This window comes from Sparus aurata, chromosome 1 (assembly GCF_900880675.1).
Source record: "Sparus aurata chromosome 1, fSpaAur1.1, whole genome shotgun sequence".
NCBI lineage: Eukaryota > Metazoa > Chordata > Actinopteri > Spariformes > Sparidae > Sparus > Sparus aurata.
In genome coordinates, this window is record NC_044187.1 from 16,936,606 (window position 1) to 16,959,131 (window position 22,526).

The 22,526-nt window shown below is 39.8% G+C and overlaps 2 protein-coding genes across 4 annotated transcripts; one reads left to right on the forward strand and one right to left on the reverse strand.

The window, feature by feature from the left end:
- Window positions 1-667: 667 nt before the first annotated feature.
- Window positions 668-7,267, reverse strand: LOC115583304 (N-acyl-aromatic-L-amino acid amidohydrolase (carboxylate-forming) B-like). Its single transcript, XM_030419986.1, has 7 exons — window positions 7,052-7,267; window positions 4,137-4,363; window positions 3,837-4,029; window positions 2,699-2,792; window positions 2,500-2,607; window positions 1,862-1,974; window positions 668-1,208 (listed from the first exon to the last, which is right to left on the reverse strand). The coding sequence occupies exons 2-7, from the start codon at window positions 4,361-4,363 to the stop codon at window positions 1,014-1,016; spliced, it is 930 nt and encodes a 309-aa protein (XP_030275846.1). The 5' UTR covers window positions 7,052-7,267; the 3' UTR covers window positions 668-1,013.
- An 8,249-nt stretch (window positions 7,268-15,516) lies between these two features.
- tacr3l (tachykinin receptor 3-like) lies at window positions 15,517-22,030 on the forward strand. 3 transcript variants are annotated; one of them, XM_030419976.1, is made up of 5 exons: window positions 15,517-15,984; window positions 17,855-18,043; window positions 18,209-18,359; window positions 21,505-21,701; window positions 21,795-22,030. In XM_030419976.1, exons 1-5 carry the CDS (start codon window positions 15,617-15,619, stop codon window positions 22,015-22,017), a joined length of 1,128 nt encoding a protein of 375 aa, XP_030275836.1. In that variant the 5' UTR covers window positions 15,517-15,616; the 3' UTR covers window positions 22,018-22,030. The 3 variants fall into 3 exon arrangements, with proteins under 3 accessions (XP_030275836.1, XP_030275839.1, XP_030275841.1); XM_030419981.1 differs by lacking the exon at window positions 15,517-15,984 and adding an exon at window positions 16,332-16,417; XM_030419979.1 differs by lacking the exon at window positions 21,795-22,030 and having other exon boundaries at window positions 21,505-21,705.
- Window positions 22,031-22,526: the final 496 nt, after the last annotated feature.

Below are 22,526 nucleotides of genomic sequence, written 5' to 3' on the forward strand. Positions count from 1 at the left end.
GGTTCTTGAGAAAATTGCTTCAAAATTTATGACATTATCATATATCCTGGTTAGGCCTCTCACAGTTATCATTTTCACTTCAAGATTACCGTGGCCAAAACAATTCATGATAACGATAATATCTCTATCATCAGAATCTGAAAACTTTTGGTGTCGATGTCGAGGGTCTCGTGCTCGTCTGTCCCCTCTGACATAATTTTCTGTGGCAGTAGTATTACATCAAAAAATGTTGGAAGTTATAACTTTCTCTATTTTTATTATTATTTATATTCATGGAGGATTTAGAAATCTGACGTCATCGCAATGTCACGTTTGTGCAAAATTCAGTAGTCCGAAAAAGTGGTGTAAACTAGAAATCTTTTGTGATGCACGAAAGTCATTTTAATTGTCATTTAATTGCGGATGAAATCTATTTAATTAGTTCCGGCTGTAATTGTTTAAATCAGGAAATTGTTTCACCCTGACATTCTATTGTAGGCCTATTTTAAAATACCAATATGCCTGACTAAATTAAGGCTTTTAACACACCTTTTGACACTACTCTGCCTGATCAAACTGTTTAAGGAATATTTCTTTCTTTCTTTCTGGTGAGTGAGGCCTGTTGTTCAGTTTTTGTAAACTCTTCTAGAGATCGTAATCAAATCAAAACACACCGACCATCTAATACTTCATGTTGTACATATTTCCATTTATTCAAACATGGTGCTTTGCATCATTGCCACAGTGCAAAAGAAAAATTAAAAATCTAGTTTTAGTTCATATACTTGTGCAATATCATTCATTCAAGTAGAAAAACAACTCTGCTATGAAACCTGATACCCCCGTTAAAGCCTCACAGAGGAAGTACTGTTGCAGAATTCCATACAGTATAATGAGCTAATCATAGCTTTGATTCATTGCATAAGTCTCATTTCCTCATTTGAAATGATTAAAAAAAGATTAAAAACAAGACGTGTGCGTCATAATTCAAAAATCTCTAGAGCAGATACATTGGGCTCATTCTGTCTCTGCTCTCAGTCCTTCTTCACACTTATGGACGGAAAGTTCAGAGTGATCTTCTTGGCTAAATGGAAAGCAATCTTCTTCTCGTAGTAGGCACATTCATTTATAAAGAAAGGGTATAATTCTTCTCCTTCGTGCTTCACCGTCTCTCCAGAAAATGTCAGGAACGTGGGGTCGCCTGGTCGGAGAAGCTTGAAGTCGTTATCCTGGAGGACGACAGAGAACGTTGACAGGTGAGTTACGAAGCACCAGGAGAGATTTTGGATGAAAATGTGGAGTTTAAATTCCCTAAATCACGTTTATTTCTTTATGGATTGCTGCAGGTAAATTTGAATGTGAAAATGTTATTTAACTGTCCGTAGTAAGTGGGTTTTTAGAGCTCTATTAATTTGTTTTTGGCAGCGGCCTGCTGTCCAAAATGACTCCTTAGTTAATGCAAAGAATGACCACTAAGAGCGACTTAAAACCTGCTGGTTATAAGGTGTCATAAAAACAATGATGATATAATGTATAGCAGCTGTAGTGGCAGTTTGTCCAAAAATCAAGTTAACTAAAACGTATCAAAATCAAAGAGGGCCACTTCGGCACCATGGGGGTGAATTGTACGCAGGCAAGAAGTCATAATGTCCATTGAGTGCTCTTAGTTTCTTTCTAATGATCTATTTGTCCCAAAACAAGCAAGCAAAACAATATAACAAGCAAATCCTGTTTCCTGTATGCCTTTCTCGCGCTGGTAAAAAAACCCATTTGCCCCATTTGCTCACTTATGACATTGTTTTCACGCTGTCATTTGACAGATTGTCATTATGAGATGTTGATTATAGCTGCCTTAAGTGAAGACTTCTGTGTGCATGCGTACCTGCAGCTGAGGGTGTATGGCAGCAGTAATCTCATTGGTTGTAGGATCCCTCGGGTAGTCTACACTCCTCTCCGTAGTGTATGCTTCCACCTCACCTCCCTCAAAAGAACTTCCTGTAAGCAAAGGACATTGTGAGGAATAATGCTGGTGCAGTCGAGGAGGGTCACGTTATGAAGGTCATTTAAGTAATTGATAATTTATTGCGTTTGGCGTCTTTCCATCTAGTTAGTTTGAGGTAAAAGTTATGAGACACCAGCTTCCTAGATTTGTGCTGCCGCCTCCATTTTGCTTTGGTACGGACAGAAATCTCAGAGGCCGGCACTGCAAAACCAAAATCATCTTCACGGCCACATTCTACTAAAAGTAAGCAATCAGATAGAACCATATTTATGTCAAGCTTTTGAAAACAATAAGAAGCATTTCAAGAAGTTGTTAAATCGTAGACAAAACATTTTTTAAGACATAACAACAAATCAGAGCGAGGAAGCAAAAATTATGAGATGAGATTTAAAGAACTCAACAGAGGGGGACTGTTCCATTGTCTAGGACCCGGATAAGCAAAAGCTTGATTCTTGAACTTTAATTGACAGAACTGGGGCATCTGTCCCTTTAGATATAGTACAGTAGTTGTTTCTTACCAGAATTGAATGCCTGAAGCCACTCCATTGTGAGATCCACTGCCTCCTTCACCATGTTATAGATATCAGCTCTGACCACACCGTTGGGTTGCGGGCCGACCTCTAGCGCTGCAGAGAAGAGGAACAGGTGAAACATCCGAATCAACTTAGAAAAATATACTTTTTCCACAGACGTGGACAGGAAGATTCACACACTTACCGAAGCCGTGTTTGCCCACCGACTCAAAGGAATACGCCTCAGGAAGTGGTATATCCAGCTGGATTGCTCTCACCGGCGTGGAGGTCATCTTGCTCTGAAAACCAACAAAGTCGACAATTTAGGGCTCTGCAAGCATCAGTTCAGCCCTTTGAGCTTTGACATAGAATACTCATACAGATTTATCTTGGTACTCAGAGTATTTTCTTTAATGTTGTGTTTTGATAATTAGGAGATGCTGCTTTCAGGATTTTAAATGTTTCCAGGCATGCAGTAAGGTATGCAGCAAATAGCTTGGTACATTTAAGCAGCAAAAAGAAACGCTTTGGTTATCAACTTGACAGGACAGAGTAAACTCTCCACAGGAAACACAATTAAACTTTTAGCCTCTGAAAGTAATGTTTTTAGGGCAGCTGTGATGGAGCTCAGGTAAACTGCCTCTTTATGTAAACAATGTCACTGTGTGAATCTGTCGAGAGATTTAAATAGTCAATGAAGTTGAGCTGCTGTGCCTCGTGCGCACAGGGGAGGCACTTATGTTTCTGCCCTCAGGGGATCGCTGCAGTTTTATTTTACCCTCCCGCATCCCATCCGCTATTAATCATAATGTTTATTTTATGATCGGGCCATCGGATCAGTGGATTATCTCTAGGATATAACTGTGACCTGCACGTTACTGTATGTAAAAAAACAAAAAACAGTACATTTAGGAAAGGCTGGGGCTTCTCAAGCCTTCATCACCCGCTGCCCCTGTGCATAGTTCGCCTTTAACATGGTTAACATCAGCATGTTGGCATTTATTGTCAAACCACCGTGCAGCCTCGTGCAGCTGTTAGCATGGCTGTACTCTTAAATGTCCTGCTGTGAAAAAATATCCTGGTTACAATTATAAAAAAAAAAAAAATTTAAAAGAAGTTGAAGGGATCTATATCAATAGTGCTCATCAAAGATCAAACATGTTTATGTTGCAGGGAAAGAAAATGCAGAATTTTCATTCACGTTAAACCCACTTTAAGTTGAAGAATATGAGACCTGCACTTCCGGTACTCTATGCTCTACATCTGTTCTATTAAATATATGGCATCAGTCAAAATCAGTGAAGTCAAACCTGAAGATGTGTGTCTGATGACTGAGCTCTTACCTGTATGTATTTGTAAATGTGCAGGGTGATGTAGTCTACAGAGTATAAGATGAGGCACAGGCCCATGTTGGAAGTGGTGTTGTGGATATCACAGAGTAGATCCACGGCCTCTTGGCTTCCTTTGGGCCCCAGCTGAGCGTTCAGCTCCTTTGCTCGCCTCAGCTCGTAGGGTGAGGAGTCTGTTAAGGGGGCACTGGAAGCCAGGAGAAGTAACAGAGTTATCTAATAGCTGTTTTACAGTTTTATTTTGCATTTACAAGAGGGAGTATTGTGGTGCAACTTTCCTTTTTTTCAACCTACCTCAACAAGGCATCTGTGAAACAGCGATTGATATCTTGGTCTATGTATCTTCTGCAAGCATCCACGGCGCGTGGGTTCGACAGGACGGTGGTTATAGAAGCAGATCCTGCCTGATCTACCTTCCGTTTCTGCATTTCTCTCACCATGTACACCCCCGACATCTCATTTCCGTGGGTGCCGCCACAAATGGCAACACGGGAAAGCGGCGGAAAAGAGACGCGTTCCATCTGTAGTTAGATGAGAAATGTGGGAATTAAACGTTTTCTAGACTCAAAACTCACTCATGGATTAGAGCATGTCAGGAATTCAAATGAGGGGCGATTCTCTTCGTCCGAGGTGTGGGGAGTTAGGGTTAAGGCTCGCAAAACATCGTAAACGGAGTGAAAAGTGCAAATTCGCTGCAGGATGACAGTCAGTTATTTATTTTAATAAGTCACTGACCCAGACTTTAACGGAGATCCCAGTGGATATGTAAACCCCTGTATAAATATTGTATGTTGATGTAAAAACAGCATTAGACTTTAGGCATGTTTTTCTGTGAATCATTGCACAGACAACCTCCTGAGCAAAGCAAACTGTAGTTGCCCATTTACTGAGCCGTCCTTACTATTGTTCATAGTAAGGACAGTTCTAAATGAGGCACAAGCTGTTCACTTTGTAAATATGTTTTGCTAGAGATGTTGCGACTCAAGGAGAGACTACAGATAACAACTATCCTGAGTTTTGCTTCTGATGGTTGATTTATTCACATAATAATTGCCATCAGGGATGAAGGTCTTTACTTTGCGGCTATGCAGTCAGCGGCCTAATTTTTTAGGGAACTAGCGTGAGTGAGACCAAAAAGAAGCTGTATCTCAGTGTGGTGTTTTCAAGTTCTTGTTGAAGAGCTACTATTGCTGTCTCTTCTTAATTAGCCAGAACTTTTAAAAATGGGAAATGCTGTTTCAGTCTATTATTATATCTAGATTTAAACTGGTACAGCACAGCGTCAAAGCAGAAGACCACCCAACCCTAACATCAACATTCAAAAATATTCTTTGAAAAACGGGTAAACATTTGAATACTTGAGGTTGAGGATCTTTTAACACACATGCTTTCAACATTCCTTAAAATCTCTCTCTTCCAAAAAGGTTTCCTTGGATGAAACTAATTCTTGATGGATTTTTTTTTTTTTTTCATGGTTTCTGGACGGTAAGTTTAGACACATGCTGACTATGGAGAAGTCTGAGAAGTTCTTATTTATTTTGGTAAACTGATGCATCCTGATGAGAACTTGTGACCGTAAAATAATTTCTCCTCCAAAAAACTATAGCAGGTTAAGGTCTCTTTTAGTGGGAAGCCAGTGAAGAGAGTATAGAATGACATGGCCTCTTTTCATGGTTTTAGTCAACATATTCTTTGATCCTCGTTCTTGACAATGTTCAGCCCCAAGGGTCAACACTAAAAGCCTCAGGGGACCACGCAGCTGTTGAAAGAGGCCTCGTCTTATGCAGGAATCTCATTAACTGCCTTAACTGACCTGAATAACAACCTAAAAAGTCCTTTATACACCTACAAGAAAATGATTTGACACATAGCTTGTACCCTGCACGTGTTTTTCCTCTCTGACAACAAATAATGCAAGTAAGTTGTTGCTCCAACAGTATACAGAGATGTTGTGTGAATGACTAACACATGCCTTCAAGACACTTCAGCCTGCTTCTCAGTTACAGAGGGCTTCAGTACCGATACACTCTAGTTGTTTTGTCCATGTCATACTCTTATATGCAATGGGAAAAATCGAGTTAGGAAAGGAAGAAGGCAATTGTTGTCCCAGAGATTGCTAGCATCACTCTTACTATGAGACTTGTCTTTCTTGAAAAGCAACAGTGACACCAATTTGCAAGTTAAACACAGCCAAACCAAAGGAAACGCCCTAGAGCCCCTTTAATCACGAAGGAAAACTGCGAGGAAGGGCGGACTAAGTTTGGTATTGTGTCTATTTTTTTTCTTTGACATTGGACCCATAATGCCTCATACTGTCGGGGCCACTGATCTAATAGATTATGAATGATTTAAAGAAATAAATCTGAGCGCTAATATGTTTGTGTTTGTAATCGTTTTTATTTATCATTTATTTTTTTGCCGTCATGGGACATGACTTGTTGTGGCGTGCAACTTTAGTCGCAAGTTCTCTCTGTTTTACAGTCTGCTCACTGTCTTTCTGTCAGAAAGAGCAGTGATCTGTGAGTGAGTATGCCTCTTCCAGTTTAAAGTTTCTTGTGTGTGACGACTAAATGGTTTAAAAGTATAATATAGGTCTGAACAAATTGATGTTTTCTTTTTTAACACACTTAAAAGCTGCCCACAACTACATTATAATGTGTTATTACCCCTTTACCATACTATGCTCAGACACTGCATATAAATGCTGGGCAGTGTGCAGTAAGTTTTGTGAATAAATGTGATGCTGACAATGTGTAGGAATGTCTCTCTGTTGCATTGTTTCATTTTACTACACTCCTCTTTGTGGTTTCCATTAAGAAACATATCAATACAATATCAACAGTTAAACAGACATTCAAAAGGTGAAACCTCACAGTGTGTCCTCATCAAAACGTCAGTTCGGAGAGAGGAAACATATTAGTCATTTTTCAGAAGTGTGTTAGTCTCAGATACAGCATGCTGCCTTCATAGAGTTGATAACAACCATGAAGTAATAAAAGTAAGTAAAGGAGTTTTCACAACCAGCTCACTACTCTGTTTGCTCAAGTCTTGCAGAGGAGCAAAGTCCGATTCTGCACTGTTCAACTGACAGGATCAGCTCAGAGAAAAAAAAACATGTAAAACATGTAAAAACATGTAAATCAACTTCCACTAACAGAATGCATGAGACATAAGCTAGACACAATGTTCACAGCCGGATGTTGTCTTACCTTTTCTGTCACCAGGTCAGTACTGCTCTGCACTCTGCACTGCTCTGAACTTCAGCAACCTTTGAATTCAGAGTGACGTCGTACCAGGACAGCACTGCCTTATTTCCAAACCTGCAAGCAAACCAACACAGGCGCAAGCTGCTTTCACAGTCCGAGCCTTTAACTGTCGACATGCGCAGACATGAAGGCCAGCACTCAGCAAGTCCACCAATAGATCCAGGCTGTTTCAGTTACAGCCGGCCCGCCTACTTCCTTGTGTTTGTTTCAATCTTTAAGCGGCCCTCCTCTTTATGTTCTTCGGCTCAGATTTCAAGCAGTGGAACATGTTGTGAGGGTTAAGGTTATATGATGATTCAGGAACTTGCTCTGTGTTGTTTTCTACCAGCAGAAGTCGCTCTGAGTGCGCTGTGGGCTGGGGTGCAACTTAGAGGGACCACCACAACAACAACAACAACAACACAGGGTTGTACATGCATCTACTGATAGAAACGCTTTTTACACTTTGCATTTTTGATGAGTGGAATGACTGTAATGTCAATGTTTGAAGCTAGAAAGGTAAAACAGTATGAAACTGTGTTGTGCTTAAAGGCTAGTTTGTTTATTCAGTTTTTCTGTCAAAGAGAGGCTGTTTATTTAGTTTGTCTAGGCATAAAAAAACACCAAATAAAGAAGAATTTTCTCTTCTGACAAAAAAATAAAAAATTCTTCCCCAAAACTACATACTGCACCTTTATTTTGACTTTTGGGACATTTAAAAAGGGAAGAAATGGTGAAAATGGTTCTTTCCATTGGGCTACAGCCATGAGTCAATGTTGTTTGTTATCTTCTTTCAATTACATTTAACTGTGGAACTGTGCAGATATACACTATTAACACCTTTTTCTTCACATACCTGTTTTATCATAGTCCTGATGATTCTTTACCTGTAATTGTTCAGCTCTGTTGTCGATGCACTCAGCTGTGTAAGACCACTGAGAACAATTAAACACATTGAAATTAAATTCCTGGTATGTTTACATAATTCACCAATTAAGCTTATTCTGATTTAGAAACTTACAAATGTAATAGATATGAGCTTAGATGATTAATTACACAATCTAGTGCATCCTGTGTGACACAATATGTGACACACATTTTACATGTTCTGCAGACAGTGTGCTCACAGTGCGGCAGTAAAGAGAAACTTTGGTCAAAACTCTTGTGTCCAGCCTGATGACTGATTGTAACCCTGGTTCAGCTTCAGGTTAGGTTAATCCTGAAAGCTAACCTTATCAAGACCAGGCTATAGCCGTGGAGGGATCAGTTTCCAAGATAACTCGGGTCATTCTCACTTAAATCTTCCTTTTGAGACAAAGGTTTTTGATGATAAGCCGGATTTACTGTGATAAACTGAGTTTAACTGGGAATTTGTTAATCACTCCTCGGTGCTTAACTTTAATTACTCTCACAACATAACTTATAAGCATCAACATCTCGTTACATTACATGCCTTGTCTTTCATGGTCTAGTTCTGTGGTTCTCAGCCATTTTCGCTCGTGACCCTTTAAGATAAAGCAGTGTCAACATGTGACCTCTTGTCACAGACGTGATGAGTTAATGATCCACAAATTCTCACCTCTAAACATGTCATGTCATTTGAGTAAATGTCCAAGACTTAAAGGTTTACTTCTCCCATTTGAGTAAAGGTTAAAACTCAAATTTGTACACAGGAACGCAGTGACTTTTTCTTTCCTGTCCCATTAATCATCCTGCTGCCTCTCCTCCTACACATTGTGACCGATTAAAGGTGAACTGCACCCTTGTTTGGGAATCACTAACATCTAGTAAATGTTAAAATGTGTATTACCTCACAACCTTTGCATCTTTCCCCTCCAAATAACCCTGCCGGCATCTTCCATCCCTCTCACTCCCTCTCTCTCTCTCTCTCTCTCTCTCTCTCTCTCTCAAGAGACGTGCTGAGCTCCATTTAGACATGTAATCCTGTCGGATCAGTCACTTGATCATAAGCTGCTTCCTCTCACTCGTTCACTCTGTCTCTCATCCTCTCGTTCTCTCTGCCAGTTCAATTAAATCTGGTGGATTTCATTTCACTCCAATTCGTTTCGGTTCAGATGAACCCAAACAAGCTTTGACTGCCTGAAAATCGTTAAAACTATACTGCTAGAGTGCTGCTGCGAGGAGACTTGTGTTTTTGTTCTGCTCTCTAACCTGTTGACGTTGGACTTTTAATTTCTTTTCTTTTTTTTCTGTTTTCAACCTTTATTTCAACTTGAGAATATATTGAGGTAGAAACTTTTCTACGGTGTAGCAGAGTATAAACCATAGACACCAAGAAACACACAAAGGAAGCAAATCAAAATGGTGATAAAAAGTCAAATTTAAAAGATTAGTAAAATAATTGAACCACAGGAGTAAAGAAAGGGAGTTACAATCTAAAAACTCAAACAAAAACTCTTGGACATGAGATAAGATTAACTAAAAAATTAAAATGCCTTAAGGATATAAATGTGGTGACCTTTAGTTTGCTCTGCATGTTATATGTATTACTATCACAAAGCCTGACAGTTACAATGACAGTTTAATGCAAAACAGCAGTCACGTTTTGCCAGCGTTTTATTTTGAAGGACCACTCATTAATTCCCTTTGAACTCACACAAGTGCACAAACACAGATTTTTGCCCTTGTGTTTGCTGCCAGAAGATGGCGGAAAAGCTCTCAAGCCCATCAACACATGTATAATTCATCCCAGTGGAGGATTTACAGAAGACTAATGGGCCCGGCATTTGTTTTAAGTGTAGCACGGCACTTCCTTTTTTATGTAACTGTTTATAAAGAAGGGAGATGTAAACTGGTGGACACATTTTGAGCCACACACTAACTTATACAAATCGCAAAATGAGTTACTCTTTTTATTATTATCATTCATTTAATTTTCAGATAAAGATGTCCATAAAGAAACACAAGCTCATAAAATAGAATTCAATATTAAAGATGGAACCAGGGGTCTCCAAACATTTTTATTTGTGACCCCTTCACAAAAAAGAAGTTGAGAGGCCCTGTGTCATGTTTCAGATATCTATGTGTCGTTCCACGGAGAGGTTCACCATCAACTTTCCCAGCAGGCCATAACAGGTTCCATGCCAGTTTATGTCTCACCGTGAAAAAGAAATGTTTTTAACAATAAAACTGTGTGACTGCTTCTGATGAGCAGACATGGGAAGAGACAAACCATTCAATTATACAGGATCGGAGCCCCGGAGAGCTTAAATTCTGGTTTACACACAACTACCTTTCCGCTGACTAATATTGATTCACAACAGGACGCAAAGCAGAAAAACAGAGTACAACAGTCATACCTAGTGTGGCGTACTAGGAACAGTCCTGAGGAACCTCGCTTCTCCTCCGATGTCAAAAAGTATTCAGTTACTTTTCATACATGCAAGTAGCAATATCAGACTCCTGCATTGAACATAATAAGTACAAGTACCAAAATATTATATGCAAAAGTACTCTTATTGCTGAAACATGCATTGTTCTATTATTCCTAATGCATTGATGTATTTTTGCTGTTGCAGTTTGTCAAGGTATTTTATTGATTTTATTGGTAGTTTATTATATTTGACGTGCTAAACATTTGATGAACTTGATTTTAAAAACTTACTCTGCAATGTGAATAGTAACTAAAGCTGTCTGTTAAATGTAGTGGTGTACAAGTACAATATTTTCCTTTGAATTGTAGTTGAGTGACGATATGAAATAGCATAAAATGGAGAAACTCAAGTGAAGCCCGGGAGAACAGGTTTGCTTGTCGCAGAACAGTGTCTTACCAGATTCCCTTTCGATGTGAAATGGAAGTGTATTATGTCAGGTAAGAACGGAGTGAACTAACTCTTCTTAATTTCATTCTGTTCAAATGGTATGGACCCAGTGAGCAAGAATATATCTAAAGGTGTCAATTGAAAGTCTTTGACAACGTTGAAAATGCTTCAACTGGAGAGCCAGAATTACATTTTTAACTTCAAGTCTTTTTTAGACGTCATGATGTCCAAGTGACATCTAAAAAAAGTTAGAGTTTTTACAATGTAATTTAAGACATCTTCTATCCAACCGTCATCAAGTAGGCTACATATTCCTGGGCTGGGTGACCAAAACATGGCATTTAGTACACCAGATGAAAAGCTCACCTGGTAAAGTGTATGCCTCATGCAGGCTAACTTGGTCAAGGTCCAGGTTTTGACTCTGCCCTGTAACTTTTGATGCATAGATTAAAATTTTGCCGTCATAAAAACTTTAATTTAAAATCACAATAAGTTCTTCAAAGTCTGTAACAAAAATTGAAAAGATTCTACCATTACATTGTAAAAACTTTGATGTTGAACCCTGTTAGGATGTCACTATGACATCACGAGTGAACGTTTAAAAAGACGCCAAAAAAATGTGGTTTCTGACTCTCCAGCGGAAGCATTTTCAACATCGACAGAGATGCTGAATTGATGTTCGTCACACATCTTGTGAGCATCTCTATCATGGGGTTGGTAGTCAAACACTACTGTCTCGGTTGTAGAATTATCTGACCTACAGCTCTTCCTTCATACTTTTTATTGGTGATAAACACAGAAGAACTGAATATTTACATTATGACATAAAAAACTCTCTAAGTCCTGACACCTCAGTGTCAAGTGTAGGTGACTCTGACAATACTTACTTTTGCCACTGCATGTATGTGGAAGACCGCAGCAACAGCCTGGTGAAGGTGGTGGAGGAGGTGTTGAGCCATCTGGTTTCAAACGAACGTCAGTCACATTTTTATCAAATAAGTGATGCAGAGGACGTAAAATGATACAGAACATCTTTACCAGTTTACTTTCCTCCACCGGGTTGTATTGACTAGACTACGCTCCACTCGTCAGTCACTGTAATTTGCTCCACTCGGATCAAACGTCACCCTATCACCCACAGATCAGACGGCAGACAGAGACACACTCATCTCTCCTGCTGTTCCCAGAATTGTGATTAAATGAAGCCTGAATTATTCATTCGAAATAGAGGAGCTGTTGAATGCAGCTGATGATATTATAAGCTGTTTGTGACCTTTTTTATTATTAGGGGATGGGGCGTGATGAGAACAGGTTTGAACGCTGACATTTGAGACAGGGAGTTGCCCAGAAGAGGTGGCCTCTGGGTAATGAGGTCTTACTGAGAGGAAGCAGACTTTTTTTGACCTTCTTGTGGTCGTTCCCCACAGCTTGTATGTGATTGTGAGCTCGAAAAAGACTGACCCACACACTCAAAAAATACCTGCGTTTGTTCAGAGAATGTTTTTTTCACAGGGGGACGCCAAACTATAAACACCAGATATGACAATGTGGATGTAAACTACACACACACCACTCATAAAAACAAGCTCAGCAGGTACACTTGAAGCTAATTAGCAGTCATAACCCAGCAGGAGATGAAAACTAATAAGCTGTGTTTTCTCTGCGAGGCAGTTTGAAGTGTGATTTGGGATCTCTGTGCTGTGGTTGGATTATCAGAGACAAACACATATTAACTGCAGCCAGTCAAATGAAGCCAACAGTGTGTTCAGCAATGCCTCTGAGCACAGAGCAGAGTAAACACGTTGGTTCATTACTACAATGAGCCCACTAGTATACAACATCTCCTGATCGAAAGTTAGAGTTTGATCAGGAGTTGTTGTGTTTAAAAAAATCAACAGGTTGTAAAGAAATAAGAAATGTTCATGTTATGTGAAAGAAATCCATGTACTGTGTTGCAAAGGTATCTACTGAAGTTAGCATGCTAAGCAGCTAGCCCTGGCCTGTCCATTCTCAGAAAACTACTTAGATCTCTCAGTCCAGACGGCTCACTGTATAGCTAACTGAGCTAACTGTGCGAACCAGCAAACGGCAGCTACAGTTAGAAGCACTTTTATGTGAAGTATGAACTCTAAAGGTGGTCAGTGCTCGCACCTTTATTAAAGGGACAGTGTGTAACGATTTAAGTAATTTATCAACTCAAATCAACGTCTTCGTTCATAAGTAAGTCCTCATTGGTGTACAATTATCTTTGCCAACAAGTACAATATTTTCCTTTGATTTGTAGTTGAGTGATGATATGAAATAGCATAAAATGGAGAAACTCAAGTTCACTCAGAACAGTGTCTTAACAGATTCCCTTTCGATGTGAAATGGAAGTATATTATGTCAGGTAAGAACGGAGTGAACTAACTCTTCTTAATTTCATTCTGTTCAAATGGTATGGACCCAGTGAGCAAGAATAAATCTAAAGGCGTTAATTGAAAGTCTTTGACAAACTTGAAAAGACTTCAACTGGAGAGCCAGAAATAAAGATTTAACTTCAAGTCTTTTTTAGACGTCTTTTTCAACGTCATGATGTCCAAGTGACATGTAAAGAAGTTTTTACAATGTAATTTAAGACATCTTCTATCCAACCGTCATCAAGTAGGCTAAACATTCCTAGGCTGGGTGACCAAAACATGGCATTTAGTACACCAGATGAAAAGCTCACCTGGTAAAGTGTATGCCTCATGCAGGCTAACTTGGTCAAAGTCCAGGTTTTGACTCTGCCCTGTAACTTTTGATGCATAGATTAAAATTTTGCCGTCATAAAAACTTTAATTTAAAATCACAATAAGTTCATCAAAGTCTGTAACAAAAATTGAAAAGAAACCATTACATTGTAAAAACTTTGATTGTGAACCCTGTTAGGATGTCACTATGAAATCACGAGTGAACGTCAAAAAGACGCCAATTTTTTTTTATTTCTGGCTCTCCAGCGGAAGCGTTTTCAATGTCGACAGAGACGCTGAATTGATGGATATGTTTGTCACACATCTTGTGAACATCTCTATCATGGGGTTGGTAGTCAAACACTACTGTCTCAGTTGTAGAATTATCTGACCTACAGCTCTTCCTTCACACTTTTTAGTGGTGATAAGCTGTCTTATTTTAAATGCTGACTTATCCTCCTGAGCGAAGAATTACCTATCTGAATATACATAGCACGGGCAAGCTCTATGGAGGCCGCCATGTCTTTCCGGTTTTAAAAAAACTATGGACTGCCGAGAGGGACATAAAGCACTACGTGGTACTACATAGTAAGGCTAAACGCGTTTTCGCTCAGAGCCAGCTTGACTGCGGAACTGAGAGGGAGCTCAGTGAAAGCGCTCGTCACTAACAATAACAATAACTAACTACATCTTTACCTCATTACTTGAATCAGTAGAAATACTCGACGCTGTTGGGAAAGAGTCCATGTTTTGAAAATGAGTTTCTTGTCCGTCAGGGCCACCGTAGCTTCTGGAACGTTTCCAACGTCTTCAGAACGGGAGGGGTGAGCAAAGGAGTGTTGCAATGTAGAACCTCACAGCTAGATGGCGCTAAATACTTGATATATTACACACTGTCCCTTTAAAGTCACCAAATTGTGCGTCACCTTTTGCTCAATTTGTCCTCTTGTCTGTTTATGAGTCTGTTAAGCCTGTAGAAAGAAAACAGCCTTTAAATATTAAGTAGAAACCTGTAGATCATTTTCAAGATGGAGCATGAAGAGATGTTGTTGAATTAAAGAGGCACCACGGACATGAGTGAATGTCCCCAGAACACTGTTTGAAGCTAAAAAAAAAAGGTGGCAGCGTCCGCCAAATATAAAGAAAGTGAGACAGTATGAAATTGTGTTGTCAGTTTGTTGATCCAGTTTATTCACTCATGAAAACAAAGAGTTTGTTTATTTAGTTTGTTTAGGCATAAAAATAGTCAATGAAGATCTTTTTCGCCAGATTAAAAATTCTTCCCCAAAACTACATACTGAACATTTAAGTGTTTTTAAAAGTTACTTTCAGAGAGAGTCTCACCTTCAAACCTTTAATGACCTTAACACTTACATCTGTTTTGAGCTTATGGTTATATAAACCTACACTAAACCCTGAAGCTACAAGCTTTATGTTGATGGCACTAAGGATTAACTGCATCACACGTATTCAAAGCCTCACACTGCAGCTTTAATGCAAGACAGCTTCCTCCATTTAGAGTGACACAGTTTGGACATTCACCAGAGTTTAGAAGTAAAAGTCACTATTTGATGAGCTAATAATCTTACTGGCCAAAGTAACACACCTGTTGTTCATTTGATCAAACTTTTACTACTACTCCAGTGCAGGTCAGAGAGTTTAAACTTTTTTACAGCGTGATTTTAGTACTTTTACGTAAAGTATCTGTACTCTTCCACTGCAAAAAGCACAACAATCTGCTCAGCCAGAACCTACACATTTGCTCCTCATGCTATAGTAACAGACATGTGGTGCTCCTATCAGTGCGACTGCCTTTGACAGATGTGATCTTAGACTGTACCAGACATGCATCTGCTTGATGCGCTCTCTCTCTCTCTCTCTCTCGCTCTCTCTCTGTCTCTCTCTCTCATCTCTGTGTCTCGTTGGTCACATGTTAACACATCTGGCGCTTATGTTGCGCATCGGAGGTTCCAAAGTGATGCCTGTCGCCTGCTAGCAGCAGACAGAGTCAGATCCGGACCGAGGACACCTGAGGAATGGCCTCTGAACGCCATGAGTCCAACTCAACCAGAAATCTGACCAACCAGTTCGTGCAGCCGGCGTGGCGCATCGCGCTGTGGTCGGTGGCGTACAGCACCGTGCTGGCTGTGGCGGTGTTCGGAAACCTGATCGTCATCTGGATTATCCTGGCGCACAAGCGGATGAGAACCGTCACCAACTATTTTCTGCTGAACTTGGCTTTCTCCGATGTGTCCATGGCCGCTTTCAACACGCTCATCAACTTCGTCTACGCGGCTCACGGAGAGTGGTACTTCGGAGAGGTGTACTGCAGGTTCCACAACTTCTTCCCGGTCACTGCGGTGTTCGCCAGCATCTACTCCATGACGGCTATAGCCATCGACAGGTGGGGACAGACTGTATGGTATCAGGCAGAGTTTAGTGTTATTCTGAGTAAGAGACCGTTGGAATTCCAACTGGACTAAATGAAAATTAGAGTCATAATATATTTTGCACATAAAAAGTACACGCAATGACCTTATTCAATAATTCCTTTACAGAAAAAAAGTTCCTAATTTTACATTTTGTAGTTTTCTGTGTTTTTACTTCGAATCTTTTACAAAATGAGCACCCAGGGATTAAACTTTGATAATGACGGAGCTATTTTGATAATAAATTCATGGGTTTCAGTAGTTTTTTAAAAGTCAAAATTCACTGATTCCAGTCTCTTAGATGTTAATGTCTTCTGTTTTTTTTTTTTTAATTCCCTTTTGACATTAATTGAATGAGTCCTGGATGAAACAAGACATTTGAGGACGTCATCTTGGGTCTTTCTTGAGGTTTGGTGACATTTTATAAACCTAACAACCAATCAATGAAAAAACTGAGAGGAAGACTTGTGATCAAAATAACATCATGTTTTCCTCAGCATACCGGAGTGGAGCACATTGTGACAGGAGAACATTTTCTAAAATTGAACAAAAAGACATTTAAGTCTTAACTTACGTGTACTTTTGCAGAAAGATAGAACATTCTTATTGAGGATTTCTTTGGTCGATTATCACCTGAATCTGAGTTCCTGACATCTGTGCTGTGCCCCTCTCCCTGGCTGCATGTATGAGTTCCTGTGTGTGTGTGTGTGTGACTCAGGTTTTACCTCCTCGATCTAGGCTTAATACTAACGGAGACAGTGCTTTTGAGGTGGAAGATCAAGACCCATTTGCATAGTTTTGCATTTGTGTGATTTTCTCTATTTTTTCCCTGCTTTTACTGAGTTTCATGTAAGCACTTTATGACTTCTCGGCTCACAAAAGGTGCTGTGTAAATAAAATTACTTATGTACTCTCAAGGCATCGGCAGGCTGTCTTTTTAGAGCAAAAGAGCTCTAAAAAGACGCTGTTTGCTCCCTGCTCAGCACCAAACTGCACATAAAGTCAGCAATTAGCTTGTAATAAGTAGATTTAAAAGGGTGATTGGATATTGAAGATTCTTGAGATGAATACAAGCACAACCCCAAAGGAATTGCTAATGATGAGTTAAAACTCTCCCGAGACCCTCAACGTATCGTGGAAACTACCTGCATGCCTTTAATACACTTTTACGTAAGTCATGATTGTTTGTTTTTACAATAAAAAGAAGACATTGCTAACCATGAAATAGCTTATTAAATTCAGTCTTTATACCCTCACAATGTTCAACTTTGAAATAATTAACTTCGAGTTGTTACATTTTAGTACTAAAGCAGGAACAAACAGTCTCCAACAGGAGTAGCTGGTTGTTATTTACAGCCGTAAAATGACTTAACTAAGTCAGGTAAACTTTATATTTTCGCTGGACACATGACTAACAGCTTTGGAATTCACTTCAAAGGAAATTATAAGATTGTGATGATGCGTTTTTTATGACTAGAACGGTTTATTGTTTTGAATCTCAGCTTGTCCTCTTAAATTCAGTCAAGTTATTTATTTGTTTACTCATTTTTTGTTAATTCAGTTCATTTCCTTTTTTACTTTATCGACAGTGATATGTTGTAGTTTCTTTCTTGTGACGAATGTACTTATTGTAAGTTGCTTTGGATAAAAAGCTTCTGCTAAATGCCCTAAATCTGAGTAATGCAGTGAGTCACACTAACCCAGTCAGCAAAACACCAGCTGTGATAATGGTCATGCCTATAAGCTACCGGGTTTATGTGCCAAGTTTGCATTAAGTGAAACTATTTTGTAATGTTTGCATTGACCAGTCTGGAGTCACAATTCGTTGTGACCTCTGACCTGCAGGTACATGGCCATCATCCATCCCCTGAAGCCTCGTCTGTCGGCGAAAGCTACCACAGGAGTCATCGTCTGTATCTGGAGTATGGCCGTGGTTCTGGCCTTCCCTCTCTGCTACTTCTCTACTACCAAAACTCTGCCCCGCAGGACCCTCTGCTACGTGGCCTGGCCCCGCATGGCCGACGACTCCTTCATGTGAGAACTCTGGGCTGTAATCTCGTTTCGTTTCTGTGAATGTCTCTGTGCTTGGTCGGGTTGTGTCTGTCATCAACCCCAGATATATGTATGTCATGGTTCAGCCTCTCTTCATCCTGCTTGTTACTCGTCAATTAAAATACTTGCGTCTCTCCATTTGTGCAGGTATCATATCATAGTGACAGTCCTGGTTTATGTGCTGCCCTTAGTGGTGATGGGCATCACTTACACCATTGTGGGCGTGACTCTGTGGGGAGGGGAGATCCCAGGAGACTCATCTGATAACTATCATGGACAGCTCAGGGCCAAACGGAAGGTAACCACCTCATTTAGTGAATGCACTGATAGTCTATAGTTAACTTCCTTCTATTAAGGAAGTATGGCATATATTTCTACTTACTAAGACAGTTTTTGCTTGTCTGAGGACATTCAGTGAAACTGTAATAAAACACTGACGCGACGACTCTCACATAGATGTTGTTTAGTTTTTTTTGTTTTTCGAAACGTTTTTGATTGTTTTTGTTATTTTGTCATTTTATATTGTTTATTGTTTCATATTTAGAGTATATTTCACTTTTTTCTGACTTTAATTCTCACTGCTGTAAAATTGTTTGTCTTTAATTTTATTTGTTTTTGTGTGGACCCCAGGAAGACAGTGAATACTTTGTGGGCGCTTACGAGGGTCCAAACAAAGAATAAAGAATACACTAAGGTGGTCAAAAGTAGTAATACTTCAGTTCTTTTTCGATACCACATGTTGAAAGCGATATACTGTCCACATGAGATAGTATCAAAAAGTACTGGGGCTATTAAAAAAACTGATCTACAATTAGATTTTCAACCCCAGACTGCACAGATATTAATGTTATTATAGATTTTGTTCATTTGACTTATTTTTCTTTGTACCAGCACTGTGTGCATTTTGGTAATCGAAAGGAAATGTGATCCTTTTTTATGTGCGTACAACTTTTTCTTTCTTTCTTCAGTTGTATCAAAAGTTAAGTCAAACATTCTGGTATCATGACAACCTTAAAGCAACATTATGTAGAAATTGGTATTTTGTGTGATCAAACATTTTAAAAAAATGACAACTTGGTCAGATGTTACGAAGACTTACAAAGAAGTCAATTTCTGCAGGAAATAAGGGTCACGTTTCAAGGTTCAGGAGGTTTATCCATCATTTTACAACAGGGTTGCATAACAAAATGACGGTTTGTGAAATCCTTCACGCTACAAAAACATACGACATATAGACACTTATTAATATACATATTTAGACAAAACACCAAGGGAGTCATTCTGTGGTGATTTTTTTGAAATTGCGTCCAGGCCAGCCAAGGTGTTGATGATAATACGGTCGCCACCTTTACATCAAAAGTTCAACATCAGGCAAAACCTGTCAGTCAACTGTGACTGTGTTTGAGCCCCCAACATCTATGAGGTAAACGGAGCCAACCACTCCTTGTCCCGCTGTTGTCCTGCACTGGATTTCGTAATAGAGACAGGTCTCTTATCCTGACGTTCTTCCTCTCCTTCCTCGGGCGCTGTTGGATGGTAGAAAGATGCAGTGGGCAGTAATCGTCTCAAAGTTCGTGGCGCATAATGCGAAACTTCCTCTTCCAGTGCAGATGATTTTCTTACTGCCATTTGCAATAAGTGTTTAAGCAGCAAAACAGAAGCAATAACAGTTAGATAATCGAAAGTGTAGTGAAATTTAAAGGAGCTGCCGGCCGCTCCGTCTACATGCACCGCCATTGCCGTGGACAGAGGACAACACACCAGCTGTACTGCTGTTGTATCCTCACCTGCATTTCCTAACACTTAACTACTAAAATTAAAACAAACAAACAAACAAAACTTCAAAGGGACATCATTCCACCAAATTGATAACGATCCACATGTTTGGAAGGACGACTGCTGGTTTGGGAGAGAGCAGAACACGTTACACAGACGACTAAAACAAATGCAATCAGGTCTCTGCTGTGTCGCAAGTCAATGTGGACCGCTTACAGCTCCAATCACTAAAAATGTGTCCTGTGGAGCTGCAAAGCACATCGGTTCAGCACCGTAAAGGGAATTCATTTGATGTTTTCCAGACACATAAAACAGACTTTAGTTAGTACACTTTGAGTTCTTATGTATTGCTAGAGACTCAAACATAACTATTTCAATTTTAGCTGCAGCCCAACAGAAGAGAAAAGCATCCGGAGGCACTTGTTCCACAGCAGTTCGACGTCATCAGTCAGACTACACAGTGTGCTTTGCAGCAGCTACTGTGAGGGTCGGGTGAGACGGGGATTAAGGTCGTCACAGCTGTCATGACGAGCATCTATCACGATGCCCCTGCGAATAATGAATATTGTTAGACGTCGTAGAAACTGCAGGTTAATCAAAGAGAAAGTTTAAGGAGGAAGTGTTCAGTTATAAAAGGATGTTTGGGGTGAAATTTGATACACAAATCATTGACACAAATCATTTCCTTAACTGTGAATCAGCAACATTTCAGGCGGGCCAAATTACAAAAATGCATCTTGATTAAACTTAAGTTATCCTATAGAATGAGTGAAGAAAGCAACAGGCTGAACTACAAAACAGAGATCGACATTATGGATGCTGCTTTGATGCCACAGCACATTCAGTGCACAGAAATAGAGACGGAGACAGGTGTAGGTTTGCCATTTATTATCTTCTCGAGGGCTTTATAGAAAAAGATCATCACCGGCTGAGATTGCTGGCAAAATTGGGCCGTGAGAGATAAAAGGGATTTCATAAATGTCAGGAAACAAAGCTACAAGACAATGTCAGGCCTGATTCAAAGGCCCATGCTGACAAGATGCCATCTGGGCCGGAGATAAGAGGACGTCGCTCTCATCTCCGTCTAGCAGATGAGCTTCTGATGATGCTACAATAACTGCCCGCTCCTTTCAACCCCCCACAGCTCGGTATTGTACTGCGACGCACTGATGATGTCTGCGTGGCTCTCTCCTCCGTCCACACTGGAACCTGCTGTGTGTGGTGCGTCATCGCTGACCTTTCTCCTTTCTTCATACGGCAGCCACTTTGAACTCATTAGAATGAAAAGCCAATGTGGTCATAATGAAGGAAAACAGACGACATACTTGCGACTTCAAAGACAAAAAAAAATATATAAAGAGCTGTCATGGCTTCAAACACTCAATATCACAGTGAAGTGGCATGTGGGCAAGAATGTGTTTTGCTTCTTTAGTCTGTTTCTCCAGCTGGAGAGGATGGACACAGTGTATGAATGGCCATTTGTACCCTGAAAAGTGTCCTTTGGAGACCAAAACATAACACAACCATATACACAGGTACATTAACAACTGTTTGCTAGCATGTTCACCGAAGCAACTTTATAAATTGAAGATGAATCTGATGTTATGTGGCATAAAAGTGACAAAAACAAACCCAAAAGCAGTTGATGATGTTAGTTGTTCTCGCAGGTGGTGAAGATGATGATTATCGTGGTGGTGACCTTTGCCCTCTGCTGGCTCCCCTATCACGTCTACTTCATTGTGACGGGTCTTAACAAGCCTCTGAACAAGTGGAAGTACATCCAGCAGGTTTACCTGTCGGTGCTGTGGCTGGCGATGAGCTCCACCATGTACAACCCCATCATCTACTGCTGCCTCAACAGCAGGTGAGCAAAAATAAATCTCCCCGACAACAACAACAAAACACACATGTAGACAGGCCCACTTTATATGTACAACATGATTTGATGTGGGTGCAGGTTCCGTGCCGGCTTCAAGCGGGTTTTCCGCTGGTGTCCATTTGTCCGGATCTCAAGCTACGATGAGCTGGAGCTCCGAAACACGAGGCTTCGATCGGGTCACCAGGGCAGCATGTGCACCCTGTCTCGGGTCGACACCAGCATCCTCAGCAAAGACAAGAGCATGTGTTCCCGTGGAAACAGGTCAAGACTGAGTTCTGAGCTCAATAATAAAGACGATTAGTCATCTTCAGGGACATACTCCAGCCTAACACTCATTTTTCTTTGACACATTACTTTGAGCTGTCAAATGTTGATTTTACAGTTTTTTGTTCACACAAGCTGATAAATATTAGTAAACACTGATGCGTGTGGTGAATGCTTATAAATCTGGGCATTGTTGTTGATTTGTACATGACACCAGAGGTTTTGTAATGTGAGGAGGGAGCAGGAGAATTAAAGAAGAAGAGGCATGAGGCAGAGACACTTTAAAAGAAAAAAGAATGTTGATGTTCTAACAGGAAGTTAGTTATTGTAGCGTGGCCTGATGATATGGTTGGTTTACCAACAGCTGCAAGGTGCGACACACAGCTCATGGAGGAACATATATATATGAAATATATATATATATATATATATATATATATATATATATATATATATATATATATATATATATATATACATATGTATATATATATATATATATATATATATATATATATATATATATATATATATGTATATATATTT